This window comes from Diceros bicornis, chromosome 21 (genome assembly GCF_020826845.1).
Source record: "Diceros bicornis minor isolate mBicDic1 chromosome 21, mDicBic1.mat.cur, whole genome shotgun sequence".
NCBI lineage: Eukaryota > Metazoa > Chordata > Mammalia > Perissodactyla > Rhinocerotidae > Diceros > Diceros bicornis.
In genome coordinates this window covers 37411198-37435425 of record NC_080760.1, presented here as the reverse complement: position 1 = coordinate 37435425, position 24228 = coordinate 37411198, and the positions used below count along the sequence as shown (strand labels likewise).

The 24228-nt window shown below is 39.1% G+C and overlaps 1 protein-coding gene across 1 annotated transcript in view; it reads left to right on the top strand.

Annotated features, from left to right (window-relative positions):
• HAS2 (hyaluronan synthase 2) overlaps window positions 1-23700 on the top strand; it is a 29292-nt gene extending 5592 nt beyond the window's left edge. Inside the window, exons 2-4 of the mRNA XM_058564872.1 lie at window positions 8140-8766; window positions 19921-20022; window positions 22042-23700. Coding sequence (XP_058420855.1) covers window positions 8140-8766; window positions 19921-20022; window positions 22042-22971 — 1659 coding nt within the window. The 3' untranslated portion in view covers window positions 22972-23700. The remainder of the gene's footprint in view (window positions 1-8139; window positions 8767-19920; window positions 20023-22041) is intronic.
• The last annotated feature ends 528 nt before the right edge of the window (window positions 23701-24228 follow it).

Here is a 24228-nt window from a genome sequence, read left to right as displayed (position 1 = left end):
GGAGAGGAGGTCAGAAGGGGACAAGGGGAGGGTCACGTGCCCTAATGTGTCCCAGAGGGTAATGTGCTCTAAGGTGAGGACCATTGGGAGGCTTCCTTTGGGTACTTCTATCTCAGATTTCGATAGTAGCAGAGGCAGTACACATAAGGGGTGTGTGTATCAACGCAAATGAGATCAGGAAAGCTTTCTTAGACTTTAACCCGGTGATTGCCAAACTTTGTTGCAATTAGAATGGCGTAAGGGGGTTTTAAAGCTCCTGATGCCCTAGTAGCACTCCATACAATTAACTCAGAGTGTTGTAGGAGCCACACATCAGTAATTTTTACAGATCCCCAGGTAATTTGAATGTACAGCAAAATTGGGGAACCACTACTTTTTAACCTTTTGCTCACCATATTTTCCAAATCTATTATTAGCAAGCAACTGGCTATAAGCAGAATATGTCTTATTACAAAGAAGCAGGTTTCCATATTCCTTGCTAGCGTCACCTGCTTAAGTTTATATTCCTAATTCTATTCATTCTACGTATAATTTGAGGTCTAGTCCCCCTTCCTCCATACAACATGAGTTTTCGGGTAAAGAAAACCTATGTCCTAGAACCAGTTCTGCTATTTATCAGATGTGATCTTGAGCAATGCATTCACTAAACAAACACTCTTTAAATATCTCCTATTGGCCTTGGTGCCTTTGTGTGTTTAGATATTGGCTACAAGTTAAAAAGATACTGACGTGGTCTTCAGTGGCCTTTAGAATATAATGAGGAAGAGTGACAAGTGCACTTTATAACTTGTTACTCTTCCTTTGTTCAGAAGCCATTAATATCCCATTGAAGCCAGGATAAATATATATATTCCTTACCTAGTTACAGTAACCCTACAAAAAGATATTATTCCCATTTTGCAGATGAGGAAATGAGGTAATGAGGCTCAGAGGGTAGAAACCAAAAGGAATTTACTAGTGTACTCATCTTTCTTCAGGTGACTATGATGAAGAGCATGCCCACATTGCAACCTACATTTGCCCTTCCTGTAGACACTCAGCTATAGGTGGTAGCAACATTAAAATTAACAAAGTCTCAAGCCTACTCCTAAAAATGTGAAGTTCAGAGGTATTAATTATCCAAGGACACATGGCTTGTTCACAGAACCCTCAAGTGGTCTGTCTGAAGTCAGACAGCTAATATGAGGCAGAACTTGGGCTGGACTCCATGTCTTCCTGGTCCAGCTGTTCTTTCCACTATGCCAGTTACCCCTGGTTAACTAACAAACAATGGGTTAAAGAGAAGGAGAGTCAGACTGATGAGGTAGTTACTGGCAGGGCAGTAACTGGCAAAGAGCTAACATCACTGAGCTCTAACTGTTAATGATTTCTTTTTAGGTACTTAAAGGCTTTCCCTCTTTTAATCTCAAAATCTGTTTTGTGAAGTCAATATGATTAGCTCCATTTTGTACATGAAGAAACTGAAGATAGCCAGTATTATGTAACTTGTTCAAAGTTACCCAGCTATTAAAAGGAAGAGGCAGGAGTCTATCCCAGTTCAATCTGGCTCCAGAGGCCAATACATGTGCACATGCATGCATATGCATATATATGCACACACAAGTCGTTAGAACCGAGACACGAAGCAGTGTATGGATCAATGGAAAATAAATACTGTACGAGTACCAGAGTTCAGGTTGATAGAAGATGATCTCATTATCCCTCATGCCCCAGACTTGACCCCTGAACTCATAAGATTGCTCAGATTGCAACTCACAATTTTTGGAAATGCTCTTGGGGACCATTTGCCTTTTCTAACTTTGTTATCCAAAGGTCCTCTAGAGCTGGTACTCCCCCAAACTATTACATTTAGATAGGTGGGCAAGAAATTACAAAAATGGTTTTTATTTTTATTTTTTTTAATTTATTATTTTTTTGTGTGTGTGAGGAAGATCAGCCCTGAACTTACATCCATGCCAATCCTCCTCTTTTTGCTGAGGAAGACTAGCCCTGGGCTAACATCCATGCCCATCTTCCTCCACTTTATATGGGACGCCGCCACAGCATGGCCTGACAAGCGGTGCATCGGGTGCGCACCGGGATCCGAACCAGGGCTGCCAGCAGCGGAGTGCGCGCACTTAACCGCTATGCCACGGGGCCAGCCCGGAAATGATTTTTTAAAAAGAAAGAAAAAATGCCGGATGAAGGGTATTTTTAAGGGCTCAGCGTGTATTCACGGCCCCTGCAGCAAAGATAGGGACCTGTGCTCTGTCAGTCTGCATTGACTGCTTGAGTCCAAATGGACTTATTCATTTATTCAGAATGTATCTACTGAGTACCTACAATGTGCCAGACCCAGTTTTTTGATACAGGAATACACAATGATTGAGACACGCAATCAATGGTTCCTGTGGCTGTAGAGTGTACATAGTGCTACTTAGAAAAATGGGGTCAGGGAAGAGAGAGTGACAGGGAGTGAAGAGAGGGTAGGGTGGAGGGGTTACTTTAGAAGGGAGTGACAAGCTAAGACCTCTCAGAAGAGGTCTCACTTGGCCTAATCTCTGTAGCCTTTCCCAGATGCTGACTCGACTAATGTGAATTCACTTCAGCTTCTCCCAGATCCGAAATGGAAGGTACACTTTATGAAAGCTATGGGAGCTCAGTTCTCGCCGCTGCGCCAGGGCAGTGAGAGCAGCTGCTATTCCCTCTCATCCAACATTTGCTTTCTGGTTAATACAAGAAGGTCAAGGGGAAGGAAAATGCTCTGATACTCAATGACCTATGGATTCCCACTTGGAGTATATGAGCTAACAGCAAGGCTTATATCTGCTCTACAGGTGGCACCAATGGATACAGGAGTCCCTTTCTCATGATAAAACAGGATTTGGGGGAACCACCAGCTTCCTTTGAGACAATCTCATTCCGTGTCCCTTTTGGCTCTATCCACATAGGAAAGTATATGAGCCCAGAGATTCTCTGAGTAGTGGATGATCTTGTATCTGTACCTGAGTGTCAGTTCCTCATTTTCCATAATAGCAGGAAAACAGTTTTCAAAGTTCTTTTCTAAGCTTTCCTTATACAACATGTTTTATTAGCCAGAAACAAAAGGAAGCTGCCTATTTTGTCATGAGAGTTCAAATCTATTCAGCAAATATTTACTGAGAATACTCTAATTGCCTGGCATTATACCACCATGTGGATCCTACTCCTGGTTTTGTGACTTTGGGCAAGTTAATTAAATACTCAGTGTCTTGATTTCTTCCACATATGGGTTACTCGTAACATGAGATTAACAATGTATTTACCACATAAAGTTATTAAGATTAAATAGGATCGTGCTATTCAACAAAACAAACAAAACTTGCCCCATTACCTGAAACCCAGTAAATGAATAAATGTTAATTGATATAAGAGTGATGCCAATGATGACATTGATGAATAAAGTTACATCTATTCATTCCACAAATATTTACTGAATACCAACCATAAGCCAGGCAATGTTTTAAGTCCTTGGGGCACATTAGTGAAAATAGATAAAAAAAAAAAAAATCTGTTGATTTTGTGGAGTTTACGTTATGGTGCATCAAGCTATTCTTTAACATTTGGTTTGGCCTAGAATTCTTTGAAGATTAGTACTCAGGGAATAATTGGTATCAGGTCCAGTAGCAACTTAAAAATTAATTAATCGGCTAAAGTCTGATACTGGGCAAAAAATCCAAGTTTTATATTTTAGATATTTATGGAAGGTAGATTTCTAAATCATCTTTCTATCTAGCAGTGAGCTTTTATGATCTAGGATGGAACTAACTATATTTTCCAATTTAACAACAAAACCATATGTCTGACAAGGAGGGTTTGCTTAAGAAACAGAGTCTTTGAATTGGGGATTGTCTCAGAAAGGCTTACGCATATGGTGCCCATATCTATGAAATCGCCCAGGGGGAATTATAAAGAAACACATCCTGTGTGTCAGTCCCTGAGATCAATGTGTTCCCTCGGTAAAGCTGGCTCTGAAATGTGCCTTTTGCCCTTTGGCCTGTATTGAGATGCTGCGTGTGTCACACTGGGCAAGAATGTGGTACCCTGCAGAAACAGAAAGGTTCAATTCTACCTACGTTGCTGCAGTTTACTAGCAACTCTTCCCAGGCTTCAAAAGGACATTCTGTAGACTCCTATGATGTAAGAGGGTGTTCCCACTTCAGCTGTGGCCAGCAGATGCTATGCGGACACTCTCTGTGTCCACGTGTGCTGATAAAAGCAAGGAAAATGTGAATAATGGAAAAGAATGACAGACAGTTCTTTTGCTGGCTATGGTGATTTTAAACACAGGCGAAACATACACTTAAGCTTCTCCCTGGCAGAGTGTTTCAGTCCCCTTGAAATTTTTCACCCTTGTGAGAATGACTCATGTCTTGGAAGTGACAAGTTCCAAGTCTGGTGCTCCAGCACCTTTAGGCATTGGTTAATGCACCCTTTGGGAGTTTTCAGCATCCCATCAGCTTTTTTTTGTGTGTGTGTGAGGAAGATCAGCCCTGAGCTAACATCCATGCTAATCCTCCTCCTTTTGCTGAGGAAGACTGGCTCTGAGCTAACATCTATTGCCAATCCTCCTCCTTTTTTTCCCCATAGCCCCAGTAGATAGTTGTATGTCGCAGTTGCATATCCTTCTAGTTGCTGTATGTGGGACGCAGCCTCAACATGGCCGGAGAAGCGGTGCCTCAGTGCGCGCCCGGGATCCGAACCCTGGGCTGCCAGCCCAGGCAGCCCAGGTTAAGAGCGCACGCACTTAACCGCTAAGCCACGAGGCCGGCCCCGTCAGCTGTTTTAATTAACAAGGGATGTGATGCTCTCTTACCTTTCACTGAAAACTCAACATTTCACTCGTCCCCAGCACTATTTTCCCAGCAGCTCGAACTTTTCATTTGTGTTGTGATTACCTTTATCAGGCTCACATGTTACATACTGTGGTGTCCTATAAAGTGCTAGAAGTGGAACACGCATTTGCTTTTTGTTTTTTTTAGCTTCCTTGTTAGCTGATACTTTAAACTGCATTGTGTTTCTGGTTTTTTAAAACACTTTCACAAATGCTTTGATTTTGCTCCTCGCTGTGGTCCTGTGAGGGGTCATTGACAGCTACTATCATCTCCATTAAATAAAAGAAAATAATGTCCACAAGCTAGAATCCTGGTCTCCAGGCTGCTTTGTTAATACAAATACCTAGGTGGGCTTAGTTAGAGTGAGTTAAACTCGAAATGCATAATGGGCAAACAAACAAGCAAAAACTCAGAAATTATTTCTTGCTAACAGAAGAGTCCAAGGCAAGTATTCCTGATTAGTGGCTGGCTGCCTTCCATGTGGCAGTTGAAGGACAAAGCGCCCTCTATCTTTGGGCACTGCAATCCTCTAGGACCTTGTTGATATGAGCATCAAGCCTGTGGAAGGAAAACAGATTGCAGGAGGCCCACTCTCTATTTTAAAAGTCCCTATTGGCACTGGCTCACCTCAGATTTCCAAAGGCTGGAATACCACGGCCACATCAAGCAGTCTGTGCTCAGAAGGAGAGGAAACACGATTGGTGAGCAGCCACGTTAAAGTTTCCCAGGACCACCTCAATGTATGACTATAGGGACTAGAATGTACATGGTGCCTCTTGGAGCTGTGTGATGTGATGGCCACACAGCTAGTAACAGCCAAGATAATCCTAGGTGTTATGTGGATATTTAATTTTAAGTCTTAATGTGGACTAGGAAAGATATAAATAATATATCCAGCAAGAGATTTTGCACAGATAATTGCTTAGCCTAAGTTTCCATTTAAAATACAGTTACTTAGCTTTCAAACACTAGTCGAGTCGGGGGCCAGCCCTGGTGGCCGAGTGGTTAAGTCTGGTGCACTCCACTTCGGCAGCCCGGGTTCAGTACCCGGGTGTGGACCTACCCCACTCATCCAGTGGCCATGCTGTGGCAGTGACCCACATACAAAATAGAGGAAGATTGGCAATGGATATTAGTCCAGGGTGAATCTTCCTCAGCAAAACAAACAAACAAAAAACCTAGTCGAGTTAAAGAAAAAGATTAGGTACTAATTATATGTAAGTATGACAAAACCCTGAAGTTGTGAATGACTGAAGATGGGGATACTGCATTTATACCAACTATGCCCCTTATTATAGTTCAGTCTTGGAAGAGGAGGAAAGTATTCTTCAGGGGGAAAAAACTGTGATATTGTGATTTATAATAAGAAATATATATTTGGTCTTCATCCCCGTCCCTGTTTCTGGCTCAGAGCTCCTGAAACCCTTGGAGTTTCCTAAGTGATGAGAGCGATAGAGATGTCTTTTGGTTATTAATGGGGTGACTTTTGGAAAGCTTCTGAGAATGGAGGCTGGTTGCCAGTGGAGCCTACCATATAATTAGAGAGTTGGAACTTCCAATTTCACCTCCAGGGAGGGGAGACCGGCTGTAGATTGAAGTCAATTGCCAATGGCCAATGATTTATCCAATCATGCCTGTGTAATGAAACTTCCATAAAAACCCAAAAGGAGAGAATTTGAAGAGCTTCTGATTTGGTGAACAGGTGGAGGTGCTGGGAAAGTGGTGCACTCGGAGAGAGCCTGGAAGCTCTGTGCCCTTTCCCCATACCTTCCCCTATGCCTCTCTTCCGTCTAGTTGTTCTTGAGTTATATCCTTGTATAATAAACCAGGAATCTAATGAGTAAACAGGTTTCCTGAGTTCTGTGAGCCACTCTAGCAAATTAACTGAACCCAAGGAGGGAGTCTTGGGAACCTCTGATGTATAGCCATTGGTCACAAGCACAGCTAACAACCTGGGCTTATGATTGGTGTCTAAAGTTGAAGGGGTCTGTCTTGTAGGACTGAACCCTTAGCCTGTGGAATCTGACACTAGCTCCTGGCTGATAGTGTCAGAATTGAGTCGAATTGTAAGACACCCAGCTGGTGTTCTGGAGAATTGTTTGTTGGATGTGTGGGAAAACACCTCGCCCCCACCCCCCACCCCCACACACATGGGAATTGGGTCTAGGAACCCAAAAAGAAAAACAAAATAAAATGTCTACCAGGTATCTCTTCTATGCTCAACATTGGAGATGATTTGGGAAATATGGAAAAATGGTCCTCCTTTACTGTATTTGTTCAAAACCTTATTAAAGAGATACACAAATCATAGGGAGGAGTACAAAATTGACTATTATTAAGAGCTGAAATGTGTTTCAGGTCTAATGTGTTACAGCTATTAAGAGGTTGGAAAACTTACCTATTGAAATTAAGCATGATGGTATTTCTTCTTTAATTTATGGTTTATTTCTACAAACATTTATTGTGTTCCAGGAAGCTTCCTGATCCCCAAGATCTAACCATCTGGTGTTAGTGATGGTGGATGGAGGAGACAGCCATCTGAACAAAGGAATGCAATTCAGAATTACAGGAGCTTTGATAGATGTCTGTGCAGGATACCTAGGCATAAAGAATGTTTAATGTCAACAAGAGACTTTAGAAATAATTGGGTGCTAACTCCCTCATTTAACAGATTAAGAAAACTGAGGCCCAGAGAAGTAAAGTGACTCGCTCAAGGTCACGCAGCTAGTTGATTGACGAGCTAGTACTAGAATCTGGGTATCCTGATCTCTAACCTCAGCTGGCTGCATGGAAAGGGTGTGAGCTCAGGGATTTTCATTGGAGATGAGAGGAAATTACACAGGAGAAATTTACCAAAATCTCTGGTGGACTTTTCACTAGTCAGTATTGAAGGTGAGGGGGCAACACGGCATAGAAAGAAAAATTGCCTTGCTCACTAGGAAGTTTAGGTTCTGTGCCTAGCAATAACCACATACATAGAGTGCATCTGTAGACAAATGATCTAACACACTAAACATAGAACATCCATGTATTTATTTATTAAATAATACCTTGCACCATCATCTCACTTTATTCTTGAAGCAGCCCTCTGAGGTGTGCCAGAAGGATATCCTTAACCCTACTTTGCAGATGAGCAAACTGAGGTGCAGAAGGTCACAGTTAGTTAAGTGAGAAACTCAGGGTTAGAACTCCTGGATACTTCTAGTCCAATACTCTCCCCACAATGCCATGTATATACAAGTATGGGACAAGAGTGGTTAACCAATATCGTTTGATTATATTACAGATGCATTGTGAGAGGTTTATATGTATCCTGAGAATAATTGGAACCACACTTTTTGGAGTCTCTCTCCTCCTTGGAATCACCGCTGCTTATATTGTTGGCTACCAATTTATCCAAACGGATAATTACTATTTCTCTTTTGGACTATATGGTGCCTTTTTAGCATCACACCTCATCATCCAAAGCCTGTTTGCCTTTTTGGAGCATCGAAAAATGAAAAAATCCCTAGAAACCCCCATTAAGTTGAACAAAACTGTTGCTCTTTGCATCGCTGCATATCAAGAAGATCCAGACTACTTACGGAAATGTTTGCAATCTGTGAAAAGGCTAACCTACCCTGGGATTAAAGTTGTCATGGTCATAGATGGGAACTCGGAAGATGACCTTTACATGATGGACATCTTCAGTGAAGTCATGGGTGGGGACAAATCAGCCACTTATATCTGGAAGAACAACTTCCACGAGAAGGGTCCTGGTGAGACGGATGAGTCACATAAAGAAAGCTCTCAGCATGTCACCCAGTTGGTCTTGTCCAACAAAAGTATTTGCATCATGCAAAAATGGGGTGGAAAAAGAGAAGTCATGTACACGGCCTTCAGAGCACTGGGACGAAGTGTGGATTATGTACAGGTAGGTTTCCAAATTCCTGCCAGGGCAAACATACATTTAAATAAAGCGGCTTTTGTATCTCTCCAGTCATATGTTATAGCCCATCCTTGTCCGTCCTGAACACAGTGCTCCTTTCAGTTCATTTGAAAACAGCATGACTGTTGAAAGCACATTTTGAAAGAGAGAAAAAAAAAACATGTAACACTGTTAAGACTATCTATGAAAACGCTTAACTTGTGCAGTGTTATTGGTTGGAAATCAAGATTATTTTGAACAGGAGACCCTTCCTTCCCTTCTCTCCCCCTCCCTTACCTTCTCTGCCCCCTGGGTTCTGCCAAGTCAAATCCAACGTCATTTTCCACACTCTTAAAATCTCCAGCCTTGTAAGAAAACAGTGTCTGCTGAGCAGAAGGGTCTTGAGAAAATCTGCAGGCTCAAGGGAAGGCTATAAAATATTTTTCACGCACACCAGGAAAAATGGGAGTGGTGAGAACAATTTTCATTTAAGATGGTAAGGAACTCAAAACTGAGACAGAGAAAAGGAAATGAAAAAGGGAGAGAAAAAAAAAAAACATTCCCAGAGCAAAACCAAAGTAATGTTTATTTCACTCCCCAAACACCATTACCTCACTCTCTGCAACTTGACCTTTGAAAGCATTTGTGATGGTGTTTGCTTGCATGAAAATTAGACAGGCTGTGTCTCTCATTAATTCTCTGACTGCTCACTCTAGGGTTTCTCTTCTCCTAGTTCTCATTGAGGTTTTCTTCTTTAGAACGATTGTAGGGTCCCTGTGAATTTTCTAGTGGTAATTTTCTGCAGACACTTTAGTTTGATTTTGGCTATGATGATATCGAGAAGGGAGAAATGTCTCTGGTTAAAAAAATCCACTGGGACACTCTTCCTTTTCTCTTAAAAGTGAAATCGTAGTTTTTAGAAGACCCGTCATATACTTTAGGGGCCTTTATTGCTGCAAAGCCATGCCCAATGGGTCTCTTTGTGTAATGGGAGGGGAATGGGCTCTGGTTTCAGGGTCAACTGACTGAGGTTCTAATCCAGGTATTACTAGCTGGTTAACCTTAAGCAAGACCACCTACCTGACCTCGGTTTTGTGGATAGAATAAACCAATCTCACAGGGGCTTTGAGATAATTATTTCAAAAAAAGTTTCCAAAGGGTACAAAAGTTACAAAGATAGCAAAAGTTGTTAATGATGGTATTATTAAAACGTTTGCTGTTAATATTATTGTTATGTATTAAATGATCATCTAGTCTTACTTGAAAATTATAGTACATGTCAATTGCCACCACAGACTTAATTTTGGTTAATACCTGAAGAGTTTTGAGGCATTTCTTCAGTTGCGACCAATCTGCATATTATTCTCCCTTCTAGGCAGTTGATAGAGTTTCACTGCCAAGTTTCTCCTAATTTCTAGAACTTTCACAATTAAGGTAGTTTCAGTTAACTCAGGACATTTTTACGTATTTGTGTAGTGCAGCTTCAGGCCCAGATGAGAGGATGAAATGATCCTTTTAAAGGAGGGGATGACTGGGAAACTTACAGAGGTATTGAAGAATGAAGGTCTGGGCCTAAAATTCGAAAACATCTGTTTTGATATTTTGCCTTTGATTCTAGTGAAAACAATTCTTATGTTTGCCATTTCTAATTAAGACATCATTGTGTGGGTTTTCTTTCTTCTTTTTTTTTAAACCTATTCCTCTCAAACCCCCTTCTCCCATCATTCTTGTTTTGAATTTTGTTTGTATCCTTGACAACTTGATATTGGGCCTGTCCAGGAAAAAATAATACAAAATATGAAATGTTAGAGTAGGCTTTCTGCTAGAGCCCTAATCAGGCTTGAGAACTTTCCTTCCTTCTGGCTGATGCCTCCGGATAGACTGACCGGAGCAGCAGCTGTTACTGGGCCCCGAATCCTCCTGGGATTCTCAGTCCATTCTAAGTGCTCAAACAAGGATAAAAAAATCTTTTGGCATTCTGAAACCAGGTAATTCCATCCTGCCATCCCTCATCAAGTTCCCCAATATTTAACCATGTGTGTCCTATAAAAATGGAAATATCATAAAGTTCAAACTAATGTACTCTCACCTTCCGTTCTGACTGACCCAGGGTCTGAGAGTTGCAAAGCAGAAACCACAGAAAGACAAAGGAGAGAAGAGGTGTTGAGGATGTTGGCTACTAAGTATTGCAAGTGATTGAACGTGGACTTCAGGTTGGTTAGAGAAGGAAGGAAGCAAAGTTCAGGTGCTAATACACGAGAGTAAATGGAGGCTTAGGAAGGAAATTGACCATCTGCTCACACACTTGCTCACCTGGCTGAAGAACACTGCTTAACTGTGCAGAGAGATGGCCAAAATGATTGGTTTCCAGTTGCAGCTGGGTCTTTGGCACTGGTCAGCACTCTCTTCGCTTGATGTTTAATAGATGTCTTGCTTATTGCTCTCATGACCTATTATTTCATACCTTCACCCCTCTCCCCCAGCACCCTCCCCAAACTCCTCCCTGTTTAACTACTAACAGATGACCTTGCCTCCTATGAAAGAGAAAATCAAAAATACTGCTTCTGAATGCTGTCAAGATCTTCTTCACTCTCTCCTGCTTATAGATTCAAGGGTACCAAACCTCGTTTCCTATTTCAAGGTTGACCTTTCTACCTACACTCCTGGGTTTTCTAGGTTGGCTCCCTCTGGTTGGTCTCCCCCAGAACAAGGCTTTATCAATTACCACCTCTCCCTCTCTCTCTCTGCTTTCATCTCTAGTCTTCTCTACTGACTACTGTCTCAGCTTTAGAAGCCATTTAAAGAATTAATGCTGACTTGGAATATGGAGGGAAGCTTTAGGAAAAATCCAGTGTGGTAGTAAATTCATCTATGATGCTATTCATCTAGTGGCTGCTTTCAGAGATAGAGAAGATAAAAAAAGCAGAAGAAAAAGACAAAATGAGAGAAGAAGATGAAGGGAATGAGAAATAAAGATGAGAATGAGGAAGACTTTCTTAATTTTGAATCAAAGTATTTTCTGGAGAACCTTTTTTTTTTTGAAAGAAGGACAGATTCTGACCTGTCTGAATATGGCTTAAGGTAGAGCAAAAATCTTTCTTACCTTTCCAAAATGTATTTATATTAGCTTTTTTATTTACCAAATAACACATTTTTATGGTAGTATGTTTAAAAAATATAGAAAAGCACAATGAGGAAAATTAAAATACTCTGCAGCAAACACAGACTATCAAATTTAATACTTTCTAGTGTATACCTTTCTATTTTTCCCTTATTTTTAAACCAATTTTGGGATTATATTATATTTACTTTTTGTATCTTTTATTTACTTAATATCAGAAGACATTTCAAGTATCCTTTGATATCTAGATTATATAATTGCTTTTCATATCTCTTATTACTAAACATGGATATTACAACATAAGTGGCCACCAGTCTATGTGACAAAGGAAAAAACAAATATCCCCTGATGTGTGCATTAGGGATTTCTCTGGTAGAAAATATACAAAAAGTATGAACATTTTCTAAAAGGGAAGATTATAGGAGGCAATTTTATTATTAATCTAATCTGGCAGCATCCTGGGTATTCAAGATTCTTTGAGCAGGAGAAAAGTAAAACTAAATCATTGATAATAGTAGAGTTGACTCTCATTATTCATGGATTCTGTATTTGTAAATTACCCTACTCCCTAAAATGTATTTGTAATCCCCAAATCAATACTTGCAGTGCTTTTGTGATCATTTCAAAGGTGCAGAGCAGCAAAACATTTGAGTCGCCCCATGTGCATGTTCCCAGCTGAGGTCAAACAAGACTATGCTTTGCCTTCTTGTTTCAGCTTTTATGCTCTAAACAAGTAACCTCTTCATAGCCTATTTACTATCATGTTTTTCACACTTTTGTGCTTTTTGTTGGTGATGTAGCTATTTTAAATGTCCCCCAAGTATAATGCTGAAGTGCTGTCCAGTGTTCCTAAGCACAAGAAAGCTGTGATTGCGTTATAGAGGATATATGTTTGTTAGGTGAGCTTGTTCAGGCATGAGTTATAGTACTGTTGGCTGTGAATTCAATGTTAATGTTTCTCTCTCTATATATATATAATGAGGTATATTTAAACAGAAACACAAGTAAAACAAGGTTAGGTAGTGATCAGTGGATAAAAATGTTGTAACCAGAGACTCAGAGGAACCTAATGCTGTATTTCTGCTAGAAAGGAGAATTTTTTGATATTTGCTAATTCAGTGTTCACAGAAACTTTGCAGAACACAATTACCATGAATAATGAGAATCTACAGTATATAACATTTGATTGGTTCCTGTTCTGTATAGGAAATATTCTGAGGACCAATGTTGAGAAAGTTATATGTTTCTTTGTATCCTTCATTTTAGAGGATAAGATAAAGAGCACATTGAACCAGAAATGGGGAAATCTGAATTCTAGACTCAACTCTGTCATTCACTTGCTCTGGGTCTCAATTGGTAGAACAGATGATCTCTGAGATCACGCCCAGCTCAGGACCCTAACTCAGTACTGTTAATTTTTCTGACATTTTCTTTCTAGCAACAAACCCAGGCTGTGGCAGAGTATAATTAAAAAAAAAAAAGAGGGGGTATCAGAATTTGCTTTTTATTTATCAATCAGTTACTATCATGTTTCTCACTTTCATTTTTAATCTGCCGTTTCCCCCAAAGTTGGGTTGTTGAATGTAAACTCTGATTTAAGTGCCATCATTATAGGATTTCCTGATTCCCTTCTTTAGAATGAGAATTCCAACCATTTGGAATAAAGATGTTTTGTGGCTTAAGCTTTAGAGGTGACAACATTTGGTTTTCCACTTCTCCAGCTGACTTGTCACTTTTGCTTTGCACCTTTTATAGCTTTCACTAATGTTTAACCCTTCCTAAAAAAAGGAAGAGAGAATAACCAAATGATTCCTTTTTTAACCTTAATGGTTTGAAGAGATTCTAGGTTGACCAAAGTCAAGAATTATTTTATAACAATTTGAGTAATTCATTCTACCAACGAAGACATATATCTTCCTAATTCCTTTTAAAAAGAGCCACAAAGAAGGGCCAAATTGCTTAGGTGTCTATGACGTAGAGGCTTTCCATTGACTAAATTTGAGATCCCATGCCATAAACCAAATTACTGTAAGAGAGAATCATCTCCCCATCACCCATCCGTCCCCCAAAAGAAAGATTATCTTTCTTTTCCTTTGAGGGTATTTCCCCTCCTGGAGTGGTTTTACTGATTAATTTCAAAGGATCTTTTTAGGTCTAAAATTCTTAGATTTTATGATTTTGTATTTGCCACTCCCATCATTTGCCATTTTGTATTTGCCACGTAATCTGAGGCTAGTAAACTTAGTTGTAAGGCTTACCTGTGCACTCCTTTTATCCAGAATCCAAATAAGTAGAAAATCAAGATTTTTTTTTTAAATGAAAGTATCATGCAATATTAATAAAGTCCTAGGAGTTTGTTGTAATATAATTAATTACCATACACTATAAGCTTTTGATTGACCTTTTTGGTTATATGAGAAATTTTAAATTGTGTGCAATATTCTATTTTTGTGAAGGTTATTTTCTGTCCTAATTCTTTGGTTTTCCCCGTTTCCTGCATGTATACAGTCCCACACAAATTACCAGTGATATGTACTCTTTTTCACCAAACAATTTAGCTCTCAAGGTCTAGATTAAAAACATAAAATTCTGTCATATACGTTTAAGTACTTCCGAAAGCAAAGATTATGTTCCTATTTTAAGTAGCATCACATTTAGCAGATTCAATGTCAATGAAGAGTTACCAAGTCAAAATGCAACAAACACTTTTGTAAGTTTCAGTAAATCCAGGGTACACCCTTTGCTACATGATCAACTTTCACACATTGTACTCCAAGGGTACATTCCAGGCTATAAATGAATCAAAATCAACTGCAAACTGCTCTCTAATTTTTCTATTTCTTTTCCCTAGTAAACAACCCAATCTAAGGGCTTTACTTTGTCTGCTCAAGCATTCAACTTGTTTAATTTAAATTTATTGGATATTGGACTAGGCATTAGTTTCTTGCTCTCTGAGTGAGTCATAGATCATTTATGGTAATAATAAGAAGGACCCCTTTTCTCATTGGACTAAATGTCCTTAGTTTGTGCCCGTGGTTTTGGTTTATCACTTCTTAGTACATATGTTTTCCTTTTATTGAGCATTTAGTACGAGCTGACCATTATTGAGTGCCTTACATACATTGTCAAATTAACTTACCATTACAACAAACTTATGAAGTGGATACGATTATCCATATTTCTCAGCAAAAGGGTGCAGGCTTAGGAAGGTGAGATAAGAAGTCTAAGGTCAAAAAGCAGGTCCAAGTTTATGTAACTGGTAAATGGTGGATTGGGACTCAGATCTGTTTGATTCTAACATTTGAACAGTGCTTTCTTTTCCTTTCAGCTGTGTGTTTACTCTGGTATTGTACTGTTAGGAGTTCAGGGAGACCAGCACCATCTCGTGTTTGCTAGTAAATAACTATGTGTGAATTTTTTTTCTTCTGGCCTACTCCTTTTCACTAGTGAAATGTCCCGAGGGGAAGGAGGGGTACGGGGGACTTTCCACTTACTTTGTCGTTAAGTTGTGGCAGGGAAACTGGGTAGCGGGGTCATGACCAAGAGCAAATTCTACACACTATAGAAAAAAATTGTCTCACTGGGTAAAGGTTAAGATGAAGGGTCAAGGTTAATAAAGGACTGAGCCTTACAATCAGGAAAAGAGTGAAGGCAGTAGCAACAGAAGGGGTCTTGATTTATTTCCAATCTGTTTCCTTATTGAAGGCGGCCAGAGTAATTTCCTCTTGCTGTGTAGCTCTCAATGCCCTTTGAAGTGGTATGGGGCAGGCGGAGGGGGGCGGAATCCACGAGTCAGTCTGAAAGAAAACGCGGTAAAAACAAGTCAAACAGAGACTTGGCATTTTAGACTTGGGTCTTAGAATTTGAAAGGCATTTGGTACAGTAAGGAACAATACTTCTAGAGGAGGTTTTTATTTAAATTACAGTGAGGCAGATTAAGATCAGTGAGATAAATTGTAATGGACTTATAGTCTAATAACTTGTGTAATAGACTATAGAGCAATAGTCCGTAGCTATCACAGATAGTTCTAGATACATTTGAGTTTGTTCATTGTGATAAGAGATTCTCGATATATAATCAATTCCCATGTTCCTTTTAGAGAGTCTCTCTAAGTCATCTATTTTTAGGAATGATTGTCATGATCCTTTAGGTATGGGTTTACTTAGGGAGTATAAAAATTTAAAGATTATTACCTAATACTAATGGAGTACTTCTCTACAGTCCTTTGTAATTTACAAAGTGCTTTTATATGCAGTGTCTCACTCCAGTACCATGATGATGATAAATGGCTTGTTCAGGGTCATAGAAATAGTAAGATATTGAACTCAAGACTTAATTGAGGCTTCTTGATTCTGAGGGCATTTGTTCTTATAATAGGCAAATCTTTGCTAAAGAAAAAAATTTAGTTTATTACATTTTACGCTTTTTATGCAGTTACTGTTATTTATAACACATGGAGACAGAGGGAACCTTTAAAAAAATCTACTAGAATTAAAATTGGAGCTTAGAATGTATTTAATCTCAACTTTTTAATTTTTTTTTAATTTTATGAAAGAGAACCCTCCCCCTGCAACCAATCACTTTAGTCCCAGGGTTGGCAAACTTTGCTTGTAAAAGGCTGATACTATATTTACTAAATATCAGGTTTTGCAGGCCATATGGTCTCTGTTGCAACTATTCAACTTTGCTTTTTTAGTGTGAAAGCAGCTGTAGATAATATGAAAATGAATGAGCATGCCTGGGTTCCAATTAAACTTTATTTATGGACACTGAAATTTGAATTTTCTGTAATTTCCATGTATCACAAAATATTCATTTTAGTCAGAATTTGGTGACTTTGCTTCATTTCCATATCTCCTAGTGAGAAATCTTATGCCCAGTGATCATGTGGTTTAAACAAATTATAATGATACATTCCGTGTGGACAGAAAGGGGTTTTGATTTGTCCTCTAATTTTTCTGTGTGCAGTTCATGTCCCGTAGCTTTCCCCCATGTGAGGTTAAGCTCTGCGTGAACTGGTGTATGTCCCCCACAGCTTCTATCCTAGAGCTAAATAGCCAACATTCGTGAAATTACATACTTGTTATTAATTTGTGAGGAGACAACTAGAAATGCGGTTCCTACTATACTGATTTTAAGAGGGCCTAAAGTTACACTCTTTACACACTAGTAAATAAATACTATTAGATCCAAGAACATACATGCTTTTACAGACTGTCCTGGATGGTGGCTTTCTAGTTGGCATTCTACAACCAAACAATATCCAGAAATTGAACTTCTGGAAAGTTCTTGAATCCCGTATAACAAACACCTTCCCAAGAGATTTCTGAGAGCTTTCCCTTCTAACACAGTTACACTCACAACGTGAACAATCTCTCTCAGAGAACTTCTGGCCCTTTGCTGTTGGAAACTGGGAGAGGCAGGGCCAATTTTAATAGGCAGAACCTCAGAAGTTTGGTTCAAGGTTAGTCATTTCAAAGGGGCAGTTGCCTTGGCTTGTTTACGCTCGCAAGCAGGCGGAGGGGCTTGAACATTAATTCTGGGTTGCCCCTTCCTGTTGCTTTTAGTCTTATTTTAGCTTTCTGGTTCTACCTTTCCTGGCTTGAGTCAATAGAGGTGGGTGTCGCCATAAACTCAGGATGCAGGGTTCTAAAGGTGGGTTGACCTTCTGCCTTCACCTTTCTTTACCCTCCTGCCTGGCTTGTAGCCATGCACAAGCCAGTGATAGACAAGGCATGGGAGAAGCAAAACATCACTTTTGGAGTCATTTGTTTAGGCTTCTGAGGCTTAGGACTCTTAGGTACAAACCTACAAACCCAAGTATTAGTAAAATCCTACTTTCTGCAGTGAAAAACTAATGCCTAGATTCAGCCTAAATTTTTTTTTTCTATAAAATAAATGAGACCATGCTGGACCAGAATAGAATGCCAAACAACAAACAAACAATAAATGGGTTTTTATTTAGAAAATGGATGACTCTAAATACGTAAAATAAAATTAAAAATTCAAAAGTTAACCCTAAAATTGCTATTAGTTAAATAAAGAGAAGTGATAAGTTCATTTTTTATAACTGGATACCCCATATACTCCTTAAGTCGTAAGTTTCAATAATACATTTAAATAGCTGTTTTCACCAACATTCTACATTAATATATAATCTTTTCAGAAAAAAAATAGCTATTAGTAAAATTGAGACAGATACATTTTTTAAAATTTGGAATTCCTTAGCTAATTATGTGACGGACTCATGCTATATCTGTGTAAGGTCCCTTTCAACTCTGAAAGTTAATGCCTCTACAAATTATTTTCTTAGGTTGTTTTTTCTCCATTCAAAAGTGGTATATCAAATCCCTACTATTTTTATAAAGTAGTTTGGAGAACTGTAAAGATAATTACTTTTGATATAAATAAATAGGCTAAATCTTGATTAAATCCATCCTGTATAGCCAGACTTGATGGGAAAATAATGGGAATTGCAGATAACACCCCAGTCTCTTCCAATCACGTCATTTATTGTTTGGGTGGGGATGAGGAACTGGTTCATTACAGGTCAACTCTGGTCAGTTTACATCTGCTCCGGCCTTGCTGCATTCCCCAGAAGGGAACACTGTGTCTTATTAGTATTAATCAGGGAGAGAGAGGTGGCTGCACTTTTCCTCCTTCTGGTTTTCTTTGATCGTGTGGAAGAAGCTCCATCCACAGATATAACCCACCTTAATAGTAATAAGTAAGTAAGGAGTAGTAACCTTTCCCTAAGTAGTAGTAACCTTTCCCAGCTGTCTCACTCCTTCCTCCCTAAGAGAAATGACTTACTCTGATTAGTGAGTGTGGAAGGAGTATGGGGTAGCCCAGCTTATCCTTCCCCCTTTCTTCTAGGAGTGAGCTACCACTAGGAGCTACCATTCCTTTTGAAGAGGCATGCACTGTGTCTGCAGGAGCAGGCTGGCCCCACCTAGATGCAGTATGGGACTAAGTAAGACTGTCTAATACTGGGGAACATAATTAGAAAGGCTGCTGCTCCACAGATATAAGCCTTATTCTCCGCATCAGCTTTTTGAGTACACAGGAGATAGTTTAGTTTTTCATCTGCCTCATTCTTCTGGTTCATTTTCCAAAGGGTTCCGAAATCAAGCTGGAAAGAAAAGTACTGTTTGTAACCCTGCCTCTTTGGGCCTCCAATAGAAATGTCTGTCAGGAGCTCATGGTATTGACTAATCCTAATAATGTTCTTGAAGTTGTAGTTGGTTTGGTTTCAGAATTACTTTTTTTGACTCACATAAAGATTGTGTTTATGAACAACAATTAGCATTTCTAGAATGGCTTAAGATAATTTACATCTGCTTTTATATACAAAGGGCTAGATGAATACTTAATACTCTAGGATAAAAAGGTGGTCTGGAGGTCATACTAGTTCCCTTACTGATGCAGTGTTACCTGCTGAGCCCAGGTCATATGGACATCTTGCTTCAGAACTAGACAACCAGCTGTAGGAGAATTTCTTGCTTGTCTTTTCTTCACTATATTGAAATAGGGGAAAACAATTCACTGTTAAACATGTCTCCCTTTCAATACTGTCATAGGATTTTCCAAACATCATTCAGACCTGAGGGACAAGTTGCCTAAAAACTTTATTTAAGGCAACCGGGGAGAAAAAAAAACAAACATCCAAAGTGACCAACCCAGGATGTTTTCCAAGTCCTGGAAAACTAGGATGTTACCTGGAACATAAGATTTTCATTGCCAAAATTGGGACAATCCATGGCAAACCAGGAGAAGCAGATCATCCTGTAAGACATACCTAGTACGTCACTTGAGCTGTTCTTGCCAGCAATGCCATTAACTTAAATATTGAGCTTGCTGAAAAACAAGCTCTTGTCTTGGCCATGATATAACAACTCTGTCATCCCTGTGATACTTGCTTATTGAGGCCTTGTGACAACAAGGCCGAAGGCATAACACATACGCCCAATTTTAACTGTATGAAGCACACTCACAGTTGTTCCTTTTCTTTAACTCATTTCTGCTTTCTTCTTTGCAGGTTTGTGATTCAGACACCATGCTTGACCCTGCCTCGTCTGTGGAGATGGTAAAAGTTTTAGAAGAAGACCCCATGGTTGGAGGTGTTGGGGGAGATGTCCAGGTGTGTATGGCTTCACTTTTTGCATGGGTCACTTTTAGTGCACTCTTACTCATTGATTCATTGAACGTATATTTACTACACACCAAACTCTGTGCCAGGTATTGTTTTTGGTGCTGAAGACACATTAGAATGTGCCTCGGACTCACTTGACTGCCTTTTCTCCTAAACTGAAATAATTTAGTGTTTCTTTGCGTAATCCTCGGGTATAACACATGTCTGTTGTGGTTGATAAGTTACATACAATATAATGTAAATGTGTAGGAGTGATTTCCACCATATCTTCTTGAGCCATAACTTAACTTTCTGGTAAAAATCTGATGTTGGAATTCATTTAGTTGCAAGGGTAAGAAAAATGGAAGTACAGCGGAGGATAGATTCTATATCTTATACCTATGTATTTAATATGTGGGTGGGTGATCAAAAATCCAAGTTGGAGGGGGCTGGTCCAGTGGCTCAAGAGGTTAAGTGCGTGTGCTCCGCTGCGGCGGCCAGGGGTTTGCCGGTTCAGATCCCGGGCACGCACTGATGCACCGCTTGGCAAGCCATGCTGTGGTGGCGTCCCATATAAAGTAGAGGAAGATGGGCATGGATGTTAGCCAAGGGCCAGTCTTCCTCAGCAAAAAGAGGAGGATTGGCAGATGTTAGCACAGGGCTGATCTCCTCACAAAAAAAAAAAAAAAAAAAAAAGGAATCCAAGTTGGAGGGGCCGGCCCAGTGGCATAATGGTTAAATTCACGCACTCCACTTCAGCGGCCCAGGGTACGCCGGTTCGGATCCTGGGCGCAGACCTACGCATATCACATCAAGCCACGCTGAGGCGGCGTCCCACATAGAGCAGAAGGATGTACAACTGTTATATGCATCCCCTATCTACTGGGGCTTTGGGGAGAATAAAGGAAAAAAGGAGGAAGATTGGCAACAGATGTTAGCTCAGGGCCAATCTTCCTCAAACAACAACAACAAAAAAATCCAAATTGGAAAACAAAGGAAGAAAAGAGGAACACCAGCTCAAATTTATACTAGTGAGAAAGGCAAAAGAACAATTCATTAATAAGTGGGTTTTCCAATTTATTATTTATATCCCACTAATTTCTCCTTATTTCTCATTATTTACTATAAATGAAGAAAAAATTAGTGAAACAAATATCAATGAAGGCAATTTGAAATTTGTGGGATGGGAAAATGAATATGTGAAAATATATGAAGATTAAAATGTGTTCTTTGCAAATGTGTGATTCGAATTTAGCAGAAGGTGAGAAGCGCAGAGAAATATGACTTTAAAATTTAGGTATTATCTTGCTGTATAACCCATTTTGTGTATTCATGGTGATAGTGAAGGCAAAGAAAACACACTAGAATGGACAAAGAAATAGCCTGGTGATAAAAAGGAAGCATGCAAAATCCAGATGAAAACTGAACAAAACTGAGACAGAGGAGAGAATTTAGAAATATTGCCAAGAAAAAGCTGATAATTTTCAATAGCCTTTACATAGATTATTATTTCAGGATTCAAGTTTTGGGGGGAGGCCAGAACAAACTCTTTTTATCACTATTGTATAAAAGAGAGGAGGAAGGAGAAGGAAAATTAACAGAATTGGATGAGTTGGAAATTAACCAGAACTGGAGAGAATAGAACTTAAAAACCTTCAAATCTTAAATGGTAGTAAAGAGCGGGAGAAGAATTTAGGGGCTGAGAACTAAAGCCTAAAAAAATCTCAACATTATCACATAACAACAAGAACAAGAACAAAAAACATAGCAAAAAGAGGACAGAGAATAATGAGGTAGAAAAAATATTTATCAAAGAGTCCCAACACGTGCACACAACCTATCAAATCAATCTAGTGGTATAGAATCAGAGAAAAGAAAATATAACCATGTTAAAAAGAGGAAGGAAGCCAAAACAGGAGGATAAAATAACAAACCTCACTCTAGGGAGTAACCTTATGATAGTGTAGATTTTGTTGGTATTTTTGGCTAAAGTTTACCTTTTATTTACTTATTTTTTTCTTCTCGCAGATTTTAAACAAGTACGATTCCTGGATTTCCTTCCTCAGCAGTGTGAGATACTGGATGGCTTTTAACATAGAAAGGGCTTGTCAGTCTTATTTTGGGTGTGTCCAGTGCATTAGTGGACCTCTGGGAATGTACAGAAACTCATTGCTGCATGAATTTGTGGAAGACTGGTACAATCAGGAATTTATGGGCAGCCAATGTAGTTTTGGTGATGACCGGCATCTAACGAACCGAGTGCTGAGTCTGGGCTATGCAACAAAGTACACAGCTCGATCCAAGTGCCTTACTGAGACACCTATAGAATATCTCAGATGGTTAAACCAGCAGACCCGTTGGAGCAAGTCCTACTTCCGAGAGTGGCTGTACAATGCGATGTGGTTTCATAAACATCACTTGTGGATGACCTACGAAGCGGTTATCACTGGATTCTTCCCTTTCTTTCTCATTGCCACAGTAATCCAGCTCTTCTACAGGGGTAAAATTTGGAATATCCTCCTCTTCTTGTTAACTGTCCAGTTAGTAGGTCTCATAAAATCATCCTTTGCCAGCTGCCTTAGAGGAAATATCGTCATGGTCTTCATGTCCCTCTACTCAGTGTTATACATGTCAAGTTTACTTCCCGCCAAAATGTTTGCAATTGCAACGATCAACAAAGCTGGGTGGGGCACATCTGGAAGGAAAACCATTGTTGTTAATTTCATAGGGCTCATTCCAGTGTCCGTTTGGTTTACAATCCTGCTGGGTGGAGTCATTTTCACCATTTATAAAGAATCTAAAAAGCCATTCACAGAATCCAAACAGACAGTTCTAATTGTTGGAACGTTGCTCTATGCATGCTATTGGGTCATGCTTTTGACGCTGTATGTGGTTCTCATCAATAAATGTGGCAGGCGGAAGAAGGGACAACAGTATGACATGGTGCTTGATGTATGATCGTACATTGACGTTTGCAGTCACACATGCAGACACACACAAAACCTTAGTTCCTCTAGGGACTGTACAGTATTGTGGCATCGGATAATGCCACCAATGGAGACATATCACTGCTGCTGGGACTTGAACAAAGACATTTCTATGGGTTTATTTTGATTCTGCCAAAGTAAAATGATACATCAACAAGAAGAAACTCAGATTTAACCTGTTATTTCTATGAAAATGGGAAGAATTTTTTGTTTATGCACTTTTTCCTTACTGTACATCGCCTAACAATGTTTTTCTCTATATACCTCACTAGCCATGCTTTATGTGGGTTATCACGGAAGAAGAGGATTTGGAAACTCAAGGAAAAGTTCTTTCAACGTATACAACCTAACTTATGGACTGTGTTGATGGCTAATTTTTTTTTTTTTTAGAAAGGATTTTCTGTTTAACTCTACCAAATGAAATGCCAAAGGAAATTTTAAAGGCCGTTGGCTGTGCTGTATTTTTATATAATTGTACTGTGTTTTAAAATTTTGTATGCCAATTTTTAAAACAATTTTGCATATTCTATATTTTACTTCTCTGCCAAAATACACCTGTTCTTCCTTTTTTTTTTTTTTAATAAAATAGGTTCTGAAAAAATTCATACTTAAAAAAACCTACCCAAAATGTGAAGCTTGGTTGACTGATGTTGTTCATGATAGAAAAAATAAAAACGTTTCTCTTTCTCTTTACTTTTTAAAATTGAATAGTTTATTTCTGTGAAGAAGTATTTCAACTTTCAATATTTTAAATTTTTTTTCATTTCTTTCCAAAAAGGCCAATGTACCTGTCACACTTTGGGAGTAGAAATACATACTTGTGTGTACAAAAAAAGAAAATCATTGAAAATCAAGGCCAAAGGGGTAGAAAAGTGCAATTTTTTTCACAAGATTAAAAAAAAAGGGAATGCTAGTCCGTGAATTAAAACATTAGGCATCCAGCACTGGACAAAACATGAGTACCAAAGATGAATAATCTTTGGAGATTCTGGCAGTGTTTTCTCAGGCTAAGTAAAATGGAAAGTGGAAAAAATTATGTATATGATTTGGGTAAATTCAAAGGAGTTCATCATTTTGTTCTGTGGCCTGAATTCACCAGATCCTGTCTATATATTGAACACATCTTATCTATCTTTTTGTTTTCAGCTTGTCAGTTCACTTTACATGTTAGTAGGAGGTTTACACGGTCGAGTTGGGTAAATTATAATAAATATAAAGCATATAGATT